The sequence below is a fragment of the Acartia tonsa genome, chromosome 6, assembly GCF_053477335.1.
Source record: "Acartia tonsa isolate MP-2025a chromosome 6, ASM5347733v1, whole genome shotgun sequence".
NCBI classification, from domain to species: Eukaryota; Metazoa; Arthropoda; class Copepoda; order Calanoida; family Acartiidae; genus Acartia; species Acartia tonsa.
The window spans coordinates 18,722,803-18,735,934 of NC_137265.1; the positions used below are offsets into that span (position 1 = coordinate 18,722,803).

The 13,132-nt window shown below is 31.6% G+C and overlaps 1 protein-coding gene across 21 annotated transcripts in view; it reads left to right on the top strand.

Annotated features, from left to right (window-relative positions):
- The window catches only part of LOC145323193 (uncharacterized), a 100,518-nt gene that overhangs the window by 46,530 nt on the left and 40,856 nt on the right, over nucleotides 1-13,132 (top strand). Inside the window, exons 3-5 of one of the 21 annotated variants that reach the window (XM_080165598.1) lie at nucleotides 11,189-11,353; nucleotides 11,581-11,813; nucleotides 12,044-12,376. The exons of 11 other annotated variants lie outside the window; for them this stretch is intronic. In XM_080165598.1, coding sequence (XP_080021724.1) covers nucleotides 11,189-11,353; nucleotides 11,581-11,801 — 386 coding nt within the window. In that variant the 3' untranslated portion in view covers nucleotides 11,802-11,813; nucleotides 12,044-12,376. Of the gene's footprint in view, nucleotides 1-44; nucleotides 784-3,083; nucleotides 4,193-4,338; nucleotides 5,886-7,113; nucleotides 7,416-9,741; nucleotides 9,845-11,188; nucleotides 11,415-11,580; nucleotides 11,908-12,043; nucleotides 12,377-13,132 lie in introns of those variants that run through there. 9 more of the 21 variants (XM_080165622.1, XM_080165597.1, XM_080165621.1 and 6 more) reach the window with 9 other exon arrangements.

The following is a 13,132-nucleotide window of genomic DNA, read 5'->3' on the forward strand; positions in this document are numbered from 1 at the left end:
GACTCTAAGTCTTTACTTTTTGCTCACATTTTGTCTTGTTTTAGGTTTGAAGGTGGACGAATATTTGGCCTGGAACCATAACTCTAGATCATGGAGGTGCTTGATGTGCCAACGAGAGTTTTCTCAGAAATCTAGTGCCGGACGCCACTTTAGACTTGTCCACTGTGCCAATGAACGGCAGCAGTGCCATCTCTGCTTTATTTGGAGAAAGAATAAAGTGAGCCTGTTCCAACACATCAGGGAGGTCCATAAGAAAGGATTGGCTCCTGCTAATCACTGATTTTGATGTTAAAAATTCTGAAACTAAAATATAAGCCCTAAAAATGTTTTTTTTTTACAGTCTATTATAATATTTTTGTTAAGTAGTATGTTGACAAATTTGAAGAAAAGTGATTTTGTCTTAAAGCTTATCTTATAAAAAAAAATATTAACATTTTTATTTTTTATTAGAGCTGCCAATGGAAGAATACGTGGCTAGAAATGAAACAATGAACACATGGAGGTGTCTCATATGTCAACGAGAATTTGCACAGAAATTCAGTGCCAACCGGCACTTTAAACTTGTACACTGTGCCAGTGAGAGACAACAGTGCCATTTGTGTCTGATTTGGAGGAAGAATAAAACTAGTTTGGATCAGCATATCAGGGAGGTTCATAAGAAAGGGCTCCATTATACTAATCAAAATAGGTATCATAACACTTCTTAAATGTGTTTGTGTATGAATTTCATAATAGTATAATTATAATTCTATGTAATGAAAAAAAATACATGATATTAACAATGCTTGTGTTCAATTGTAAATTGCCTACCTTATCTTTTCATAGTTTATGTTTGTGAAATTACTGCTGAGGTAATTATAATTTTCAGGTTGACAGTTGGTTCGTGGATTAATTTAACTTCTATTGTCCTTTATTGCCCTGGCAGGGCTTATTTTAAATATATATCTAGATGTCTTTTTGTGAAAAAAGTTTTACCTTATTTGCTTGGAAAGGTTCCACCCTTTTAATAATTTCAATTTGTTTTTCAGTTGATCTGGAGGGGTACCTGGCCTGGAACGAAAACCTGAAAACTTGGAGGTGCATCATGTGCCAGATAGAATTTGCATATAAAGAAAATGCCATTAAACATCTGAAACTTATTCATTCAACCTTCTTAGGACTCATAAAAGATATTAAAATTGATGAATAAATATGATTTATGACAAATCAATATTGATAATCAAATCTTTAAGGTATATTATTTTCAGTTAAATGTATTTTAAAGTTCTGAAATATATTTCTTTATCTAGAAGAAGTTTTATGTATCATCTTTTTAATAGGTTATACAAAAGAAAATATATTTATTGAATCATGATATTAAATTAGAAAAATAGTATTTTAAAAAACAAAGTTACCAATACATAGTTTTGAGTTACAAATATGATTCAATCTTTAAACCATATATAAGATATAATAATGTGTAATTGTCTTGTGGAATTTCAAGTTTGTACATTGTAAAATGTACTGTACAGTTAAAATTAGATCAGCTGATTGAATTTTGATACTAAGTGTTTCTTAAGTGATAGCTGCTATGTTTAAACCAGTTTAAGGTAATCCCTAACAGTGGATCTAATACCTTGTGTTAAAGTATCCATCTGATATAAGAACCTGAAAAAAAATATTAAAAAAATTATTTTATAATACTTTTATCTCCTTTATTTACCATATAAAAAACAAATGTTGGATCATGGAAAGAAAACAAAGTCATTCCTTAATTAGGACAGAAGTCACGTACCTTCCTAGGAAGGACATAAGTAGCTTCCCTTATGTGAGAATTTGTTAGATGAAGGGCATAACTTGTCTCCCTTAACAACGATTTTGCAAGATGGAGGATATAAGTAGCCTCCCTTCACCACACAAAACCTAGCTTTTTGGTCCTTCACATAGCAAAATCTTGCATAAATAGTTTATCTGTCCTTCACATAGCAAATTCTTGCAAAACACAGCATTTCTGTCCTTCACATAGCAAATTCTTGCAAATCATAGCATTTCTGTCCTTCACATAGCAAATTCTTGCAAAACATAGCAAATTCTTGCAAACCATAGCATTTCTGTCCTTCACATAGCAAATTCTTGGAAAACATAGCAAATTCTTGCAAAACATAGAAAATTCTTGCAAAACATAGCAAATTCTTGCAAAACATAGCAAATTCTTGCAAAACATAGCAAATTCTTGCAAAACATAGCAAATTCTTGCAAAACATAGCAAATCCTTGCAAAACATAGCAAATTCTTACAAAACATAGCAAATTCTTGCAAAACATAGCAAATCCTTGCAAAACATAGCAAATCCTTGCAAAACATAGCAAATTCTTGCAAAACATAGCATTTCTGTCCTTCACATAGCAAATTCTTGCAAATTCAGCGCTCTCCGACCACCCGTTCTCGAGATACGGGCACCTGGTGTCCTTGGTACCCACGGTTAGATTTGGGAAATGGTTCAAATCCTTTAAAAAATTTGAAGAAAATACCCAGGTGGATTTTTTGACTTTGCACAAAATTAAAACCTTTTACTTTTACTTTAAAATCAGTCAATAAATAAGGAAATTATGCCCCAAAACATGAGTATCCCTGTAATAAGCATTCCCCTCTGGTATACTGGATTTACTTGATTTACCTCACTCAACTTTCTGGCGTGTTGTACAGTGAAAAAACTACCCCCCCCTTATTTTTGATTTTCTTCAAAATTAAGGGGGGGTTTTGAACAAAAAGTCTTTGCCTTTCCCTGCACTTTTCCTCCTTGCCGTTTTCCAGACATTAAAAAACTACCCCCCCCCTTATTTTTGATTTTTGTCAAAACTAAGCGGGGGGGGGGGGGGGTTTCAGTGCTCCAGTCTACCACATGTAAGCAAGTACCCCAAAGATTGCTAATAATCTCACAGGTTCTGATTTCTGGTGTTAAATTATCATTCCATTACAACAACTGGAACTGCTATGGATGTTACTCACAAAAACAATGTAAAAAACATTGAAAAAATCAATGTTGTATATATCTTTTATATTATACTATTAATATTGTTTACTGACATATCTATTTGTTTTAGGTCTCCAACTTGAAGAATACCTGGCCTGGAATGAAAACCTGAACACCTGGAGGTGCCTCATGTGTCAAAAAGAATTTTCGTTTAAACGCAGTGGCACTAGACATTTACAGCTTGTTCATTGTTCTAATGAAAAGCAACAATGTCCATTTTGTTTTGCTTGGAGTAAAAATAAAAACAGTCTGGATCAACATATTAGACTTTTACATAAGAAAGGCTTGACAAAACAAAAATTGTGATAAAGTATATTATTATTACTTATTTCAAAAAGAAAAGTCATATAATTTGCAGAAAGATCATTTTACTTTGATTTTTTTAAATTTGATCCTTTTTCTTTCATAATAACTACTCTTCTCTTGTGAAAAAAAGGATCAATAAATATTTTGATTAGTTAACCTAGTAAAGAACTTTTTCTGACAAAATATCTGTGTTTCTATAGGTATAGCTTTCAACAAGAAACTTAATATTTGGATGTGTTAATGTGTTGCAGAGACAAGCTTGACAAGCTAATTTTACATTTAAAACAAGTTGTTTATACAAAAGTCCAAAATTAGCAATACAGTTCTGATATCTTGTGTTAAATTATTTTTCTGATATTACAATCTGGAACTGCAATGGATATTAATCACAAAATTAATAGGTATAATAAACATTTATAAAATAGTTTTATATAATATTCTTTTTATCCTAATGTTATTCTTACCATATAAAAGGACACCAATCAATCAAACACCATTTATAGTGATTACTAACATATCTGTATGTTTGTTTAGGTCTTCAACTTGAAGAATACCTGGCCTGGAACGAAAACCTGAACACTTGGAGGTGTCTTATGTGTCAGAGAGAATTTTCACACAAACACAATGGCACTAGACATTTAAAACTTGTTCATTGTTCTAATGAAAAGCAACAATGTCCATTTTGTTTCATTTGGAGTAAGAATAAAGTCAGTCTAAGTCAACATATTAGAGATTTTCATAAGAAAGGCTTGACTAAACAAAAATTATAATGATTATATAATTTCTGTTGAAGCATATGTATATATATATATATATATGTTACAATTTTTATTTCCATCTTTAATTCATTTGAAATAAATAAAAAAAATCATATTTTATTTTTATTACTAGAATTTTATTAAGTAGGTAGTAAGTTATTAAACCAAAAATTTTTTTTGTTAGTAGTTTTGCTGAAGAAGTTAAAATTAACCTATCTGTTTTTTATAAACAACTTTATCTAACAAAATCTTTGTGTTTAGGTGTGAAATTAGAAGACTACATTGCCCTCAACGAGAACCTTAATTTGTGGAGATGTTTGTTGTGTCTCAGAGAATTTGCCAAGAAAAGCAATGTTACGCGGCATTTGAAACAAGTTCACTGTTCAGATGATAGACAACAATGCCAGTATTGCTTTATCTGGAGGAAAAACAGTTATTATTTGGATATTCATGTTAGAGAAGTTCATTTTAAAGGACTTAAAAAACCCTCAGCTTAATATTGTATGACAAGTAAAAATAAAAACAACAAATATAAACCAGTTATGTTCAGAATTTAAAGGAAGTTTAAAGTTAGTTCATATTCTTCATGTTGAACCAAATCAGGACAGCTGCCATTTTTAAACCAGGAATCCCTATTTTTTTACTTAGCTTTCATTTTTTCAGATTTATTTCAGGGCGTATAGCATGAAAAATTATAGTAAACAAAACTGTATCATTTTAATTTTGATTTATTGGATGCCCCATTGTTATTGATTAGTTTACTGACTATTCTATATGTTTAGGTATCCAGCTTGAAGAAGGTATCCAGTTGGACGAATACCTGGCCTGGAACGAAAATCTGGCCACCTGGAGGTGTCTCATGTGTCAGAGGGAATTTTCCCACAAACACAATGCTACAAGACACCTGAAACTGGTTCACTGTACAAATGAGAGGCAGCAGTGCAAGTTCTGCTTCATCTGGAGGAAGAATAAGGTCAGCCTGGACCAACATGTCAGAGAGATTCATAAACGAGGATTGACAAATCAGAATAAGTATCCAAATTTGTCACAAAATCAAGTGAATGAGGACCTGAAACTTGGTTTTAAAATTGAGTGAAGAACTGGGAAAGTAAAGACAGTTTTTTTAGTTTATTTTAATTAAGAAATGTTGTACCAATGCACATATTTCTTGATTACTCATGAATATTTGTAAAATAAATTATAATTGTAATATAAACAATTGTAGATTATAATATTGTATACATTAATTTGTAGTGTATTGTTTTAGTTTTTGTATAAATATGATTGTAATAGGAATACTTAACAAACGATTTTTCACTTTTTATTTGGTGATTTATTTTTAATTTTAACAAAGTTTTAAAAACAATTTTATGTTTCATAGATCTCAATATTGGCCAGAAAAAAATATGTGTCATTTTTGTTTTATTGTTTAAATATTAATTTCAATAGCGCAGCTATTCTTTAATTCAATATTGACATGTCTCTTACTACAGGTTTGAACATGGATGAATACCTGGCATGGAACGAAAATATGGAAACCTGGCGGTGTTTGATGTGCCAGAAGGAGTTCTCCCACAAGCACAATGCCGCGCGACACTTCAAGATAATGCACTGTGCCAATGAGAAACAACAGTGCCACCTCTGCTTTGTTTGGTTCAAGAATAAAGTTTGTCTTGACCAGCATGTCAGAGTGGCACATAAAAAAGGACTTGTTAAACAGCATAAACAGGAATATCAAATGTATCAGTGAAAATTTTATGATTGCATTTAAATCCATATCTATATAAATAAACATAACTTAAGCGCTATTTAAAACTTTTTCATGATGGTGGATTAAAGTATGACACATGCCAAACTCAGATTAGGTTCAATTTTTAAGGAGTATGTAGTTACAGCGGAGGCCTCTAGGGGCACTTGTAGTAAGGGGGAGGTCGAGGCCTCCAACCTCAATATTTTAGTTGGATGGGGATGGGATAAAAGAGAACCATTTCGGTTCAGCGGATAGCAAGATTCTTCATTACAAAGAGACAGGCAGACATCTTGTTACTTTTATATAAGGATTTGTAAGAGAAAATAACTGTAACTGAAATATAAAACATTTCTTGGCTTCTATAGTTAATGTTATATCCAGGGAGAGAGGGGACATTAGACTGTTTTTTACACTAGTCCCTAAAGCCTTAAAATAACGTTTTCTTGTTCCTTGAATTTTGATTAGTTAATTCATATAGTTGAGTGTCAAAACGTTTCAACCACTAATTGTAATCTACAGAAGGGCAAAATTTGTGTATCATCATTGGTGGTTATTGTCTTTTACCTTTAAATCCCTAAGTTGTATCTCATCTCTTGGTTTAAAAATGATTAAAAATAACTAACAATACAATTTTTGTTGCAGGACAATGGAATATGGATGATTATCTGGCCCGCAATGAAAATACTGAAACTTGGAGATGCTTGATATGTCAAAAAGAGTTCAGAAACAAGTACAGTGCCATAAGACATTTGAAGATCATACATTGTGATAATGAGAGGCAACAATGTCATTTATGTTTGGCATGGTTTAGAAATAAGGTTTGCTTGGATCAACATATTAGAAACTCGCACAAGAAAGGACTTGTAAAACAAAATAATGTTGATTATCAAATGTATTGATTCATATGTTTAATTGAAATTTTAAATATTTAGAAATATAGTAGGGATTTTTATTATTGTATAACTAAGTTTCCAGTCATTTTTTGTCTTTTTCTTTTATATGATACGATTAAATCTATTAAGGAAATATCTGCTACCAACTTTTTAATGTTTTATATGAATAATGGATAGATTACTTCTCTGCTTGATAAATTAAGACATTTGCAAGATGATATCTGATTTCAAATGTTACAATATCTTTATGATGATGAGGACTTGTTTTTAAACATTTCCACCAAAACAAGTTTTTTTTTCAATTTTTCAACAATAGGGGATTTGGTGTTCAAGATTATTTTTGAGTGAAAGCACTCATTAAAAATAATGTTACTGACATAACATTTATTTTAGGAGTGTCCATGGAGGATTACCTGGCATTCAACCAGAACACTGAAACCTGGAGGTGCCTAATGTGCCAGAAAGAATTCACACACAAGAGAAGTGCCACCAGGCATTTCAGCATCATCCACTGTGCCAATGAAAAACAGCAGTGTCATTTATGCTTTGTATGGTTTAAAAATAAGGTTTGCCTAGATCAGCACATAAGAGCCTCGCATAAGAAAGGACTAATGAAACAAAACAAAAATGAATATCAAATGTATTAAACAAAGTTTTTTTTTATTTAAATATGATAATAAATGGTAGTTTGAATATTTTTTGCATAATAATTTAGATGAATTAATGGTTAATTTTGTTTAAGTTTTAATTTTAAAAAACCGGATCTTTCTTAAATTAAAGAATTATTAATGTAAAATTGGAAAATTTTTGCATAATTATTTTTGGTGGCATGGCAACTAGGCTAGCCTATAGCCAATTTTTCGAAAAAAAAATTTACAAACCCAACTCTAACCAAATTTTATTTCATTCAGGACTAAACATGGAGGAATACCTAGCCTTTAATGAGAATACAGAGACCTGGAGATGCCTCATGTGCCAGAAAGAATTTACCCACAAGACAAGTGCCACCAGGCACTTGAGAATTGTGCACTGTGCCAATGAAAGGCAGCAGTGCCACTTGTGCTTTGTTTGGTTTAAGAATAAGGTTTGTTTGAACCAGCATGTTAGAGTGGCACATAGAAGAGGATTAAGCAAGTATCCACCAAACTCATATGACCAGCAGAATTCTTGAATGAAACATTTGATTGCTTAACATATATATTTACTAATTTAAATGTGTTTTCCTTTATATAGTGATTTAAAATATTTAAAATGGTATTTTAGTTAATAATAGAGATATACCTTGATATTGTTATTTTTTTTTTAAATTAGTGAAACATCATTACTTACAACTATAAAAAGAAATGGACACTTAAAGTTGTGTTTGAGGTGTTGGGGGTCTTATAAGTAATCTTCTGTACATCTGAAGGATTTATTATTCTTTCTTCAAATCTATTATTTTTTAGGTCTTAACCATGACGACTACCTTGCATGGAACGGCAACCTGAAAACGTGGCGGTGTCTGATATGCCAGCGGGAGTATACAAGTAAACAGAGTGCTGTCAGACATTTGAAACACATCCACTGTGACACTGAGAAGCAGCAGTGTCATCTGTGCTGCATGTGGAGTAAGAATAAGATTAGTTTGCAACAGCATATTAGAGATGCTCATAGAAGTGGACTGGCGACAAGTAAACAAGCTACATACCAGCACATGTCATGAATTTTAATTAGGTGGAACTGTTTTTACCCCCTTAAAAAAATTACTTGGGGACAATAACCCTTCCCCCCATCCACATTTGGTTACCCTCCACCCACCCCTCCCCCAATAAAAAAAGCTTGGACGTCCTTGACCACAGAGATTTGTTATTTTTTGGCATCAGTTCCTACATTTACAAGACAATGTGTTTTAATAAAACTGTTATGAAATAAAAATGTAAAATTCAACCTATATTTTAATTTTTGACTTTTAAGATTCTTTCAAATGTTGAAGCACATTTTGAAATGAAATTTGTTCATATTTTTTTTTGTTTTTAGGTCTTCAACTTGATGATTACTTGGGATGGAACAAAAACACCAACACATGGGGCTGTCTAATTTGTCAGAGAGATTTCTCTAAAAAAAATAATGCAATAAGACATTTTAAGACTCTGCACTGTGAAAATGAGGCACAACAATGCCATATTTGCTACATGTGGAGTAAGAATGAAGTTAGTTTGCGGCAACACTTTAGAGATGCCCATAAGGGGTTTTTACAAAGAAAATGAAAATATGTCATGGTTAAATCATTAATTAATATTTATTCATAATAAATGTTCAAGTTTATATTTATTCACAAAACCTACCTACCTAGGTATTCTGTTCTATTATGTAATTTAGTTGGATGTATTCATATTTATAATTAAACTTAAGAACACAATTTTGCCCTTAACTTTTCCACCAGTCAAATTTTTGTTTTTAATTTAAGAAGAAATATTCATTTCTTAATAACTAGCTCCTTCGTCCCTGGTATCTTGGGGTCCTGTATTCTAAAACCATTTTAGTACACATGTGAAGCTTCTTAAAAAAGGTGATCTTAATCAATTCACTGTTTTCAAATTTAATTCTATTTTGTTATTTAAACTGCCCTACTTTGCATTTAATTAACCTTGTATAAACATATATCCTATTTATTCACTTTATTTGTTATCAATGTGTAACCATAGAGAATTTTAATTCTTTTTTTTTTATATGTAAAAATGCCTATAAAACATATATTAAGTAATAATTGACTTAAAATGCATATTTTGATCAATTTTAATTGCTATTTTTTTGTTTAGTTCCTGATGATGAGGGCAGTTTTGCCCTCGAAACGTTGAATAAATTTAAAAGTTTGATGCCTTGAGTTTTTTATTCTGAGGATTTTGCATGTTGGGTCCGTTAACCATTCGTCTTACTTATCACTGTTTTTTGAGTTCTTAAGCTTCAAACAAAAAGGAGCCTTACTACTTTATATAATAGAATAACTGCTTTTGTTTATTAACAAATTATAAACTTTTTCAGTGCGGCCCCTGGAAGATTACCTGGAGTTTAGTGACTTTACCTGGAGATGTCTGGTGTGTCAGCACGAATTCTCAATCAAATCTAATGCTTTCCGCCATGTAAGGTAAGTTTCAGGGAGAAAGGGAACATTGGACACTGGTACCCAAAGTTTTATGAATATGTTTTACATTTGTAGGCACAAAATCTTTGGACACTTGTTAAATCTTGAATTCGCAGTGTCCAACGTTTCAATCAATAATTTTAATCTTCAGAAGGGGTATTAGTAGGGTGGGTCGATTTTGGACATTTTTTTTCTGAGGCCAAAGCGGGGATCTGCAAATAATTTGTATGAGTATAATACACCTCTGGATGATTTAAAATTTATCCTAAGTCTTAAAACCGCTGACGACCAGACATTCAATTGTATAGCTATTTGTAAATGGGAGTAAATTTTTTTTTAAATCAGAACTATGGCTTCATGGTGCTCCCAGAAAAGACATTGAGGAGTAGAATCAGGAACTTTTGACCGTTTCAAAAAATCTCGTTCCTAGCCTGAGAAAATCTAAAAAACCTCTACAAATTAGACAATGTCAATAAACCTTAAAAAATTGTGGTTTTTTAGTGATTTCTAAGGCTAGGAACGAGATATATTGAAATGGACAAAAGTTCCTGATTCACCTTATCAAGGCCTTTCCAGGGAGCACCATAAAGCCATAGTTCTGATTTAAAATTTTTTTTTGAATGTCGTCTTTGCATATTAATAAGTAATGAAATATATTTTTTAGTGGTCGCGTTCTAAAACTCAATTTTTTAAAATTCTTTTTCTGTCAGAAATGTTTTTAAGGTTAATTTTATTTGTTGCATATCCCCTCTTTGTCTAATTCCGGTATGAACCCGCCCTAGTATTTAGTTTATCGTCATTTATCGTCCATTGTTTTTTCCCTTCAGATTAATGGGTTAGTTCATTTCAGTCAAGACTTTAATAAAATTTGATAAGCTAGGTTATATATGATTAATATAAGTTCTGCAGGGATAGTGTCATTTAGGGTGAAGCCTCTTGAGTTGTAAAACCTGTTTTGAATATATTTATTTTTTAATTTACATCAAAACCATTTTAGTTGTGGCTTGGCTAATTTTTTATCGTTTTTTTCTGTAATACCTTCAATATTAGCCAAACAATGTCTAACACAAGAATTGGTTTCCATATTTTCATAATAGTTATTTATAGCATCGTAGTATACACAGATTTCCGCGGATATAAAAATGAAAAATTATAAGAATAGTTTTTGTAGAAGGCCTGGGCGGCTAACAAAATTGGTATTGATTTTATCTTTTTATTTTAATTTTCGTGATAAAGAGTCTGTAATACGATGCTATACAGGATTTTTCAGTATGGATGAGAACCGGTTCTTATCCAGCTGATGTTAATCGGTTTCCAAGCCATACTTGAAAATTAATTCTGATTTAGGACAGTCCACTGTGAAAATGAGAAACAACAATGCTATCTGTGTCTCAAGTGGTTCAAGAACGATGTCAGCCTGGACAAGCACGCCAGACAGATCCATAGGAAGGGAGCGCGTCAGACAAAGCAGCAAAATTATGATATTCAAATCACTTAGGCCTATTGAAGTCAGTAAGAAAATATTTTTGTCTTAAATTTTAAGGATAGCAAATAAATACGTTTCTGTTCAAAATTTGTATTTATTTTGTTCTGTTATAGAATAATAATATTGGTCAAACTTTTCAATACATATAAATACTACTTTTAGTCATAAAAATGTTCATTGTATGTAACCTATTCTAAATACAAAAGCAAATTATGATTATATACACAAATTAACAAATCTGTAATTATTTCAGGAAGCAGGTTGAGTGACTTTTTGGGATTCAACCGCCACAGCGGCAGCTGGCGGTGCCTTATTTGTCAGCGGGAGTTCTCGGCCAAGACCAGCGCCGCCAGACACGTGAAGCTGGTGCACTGCGAGAATGAGAAGCAGCAGTGCTATGTCTGCCTCAAGTGGTTCAAGAACAATGTCAGCCTCAGCAAGCATATCAGAGAGGCGCACAAAAAGGGGCTGTGATCATTTTACTAGGTTAAAAAAAATCCAGATTTATTTCATATGTATTGTGTTAAATGCTTTAAAGTTGATTCAAAATTTGAAATACTAAAATAAAAGCAAAAACTTATTGTAAAGTATTAAATATTTAGGTTCATATTAACTTTAACTATTTTTTACAGTAGAATAGAAGTCTATAGAATGAAATCATTATTTTAATTTTCATCAATTTGAGTATTTTCTTCTAATTTTGTGTTTTATTTTAGTGCGACAACTGGAGGACTATTATACCTGGGACCAGCAGGACAACACCTGGAGATGTTGTATATGTCACAGTACATTTACTTTAAAATCAAGTGTAGAAAGACATCTGAGATTGTTACACTGTGAGAATGAGAAACAACAATGTTATATTTGTTACAAGTGGTACAAAATGATGTTCAGTGTAAGAGACACTTGAGAGAGGTTCATAAAAAGTTTATAAAGGATTTATAGTTGTAAATGGTGAACAAAACAGAGCTTATATATATATACATTATCATGGACTTACTTTCTTATGATATATTTTCAAAATTCTTCAATAAATGATTTAATATTAATCTGCAGGGATAGAAGAAATTGAAACTGAAAAAAATATACTTTTGTTTCATTTTGTAAAACTTAATAGTCAGCAACTAGATATGTGCTTTTCAATGGTTATTTGTTACAAAATGATAATTTAATTTTACTTGATTCTTTTGGTTGATCTTATTCAATTAGTATCTTTCAAAGTGAATCTTGTAATAATTCCATAAAAAAACTTACTCATTTTTCATTTTTAGTGAGACAACTGGAGGAGTACTATACCTGGGATGATCAGCTGAACTGCTGGAGATGTCTGGTGTGCCAGAGAGCCTTCAATGCCAAGTTCAGTGCTGAGCGCCATGTGAAGCTGATCCACTTGGAGAATGAACAGCGCCAGTGTTATCTTTGCAACAAGTGGTACAAGAATGATTTCTGTCTTGACAGACATTTAAAAACAATCCATAAAAAGACCCATTGATTGATTATCCTCCAGAATATCGTTACATGTATCTGCCAAAAGCATGTATTTTGCATTTTATATTGAAATTTATAAGGTAGTTCCTTCGTCGAGCTTGAGAAATTCAGCAGGTGGTTTTGGATTTGTTCATAGAGATAAAACTAATCTAATTGGTTGAAATATATGATATCTAAAAGATTGTAATAAAATCTAATGATTTTTTAGGTTCACATTTCTGATCATTTAACATATGATTTTAAATAAAAAATTTTAACAGACAATTTAATTTAGCTTGTAGAATATATTAGTTTTATCATTATTATTCAACTTATTG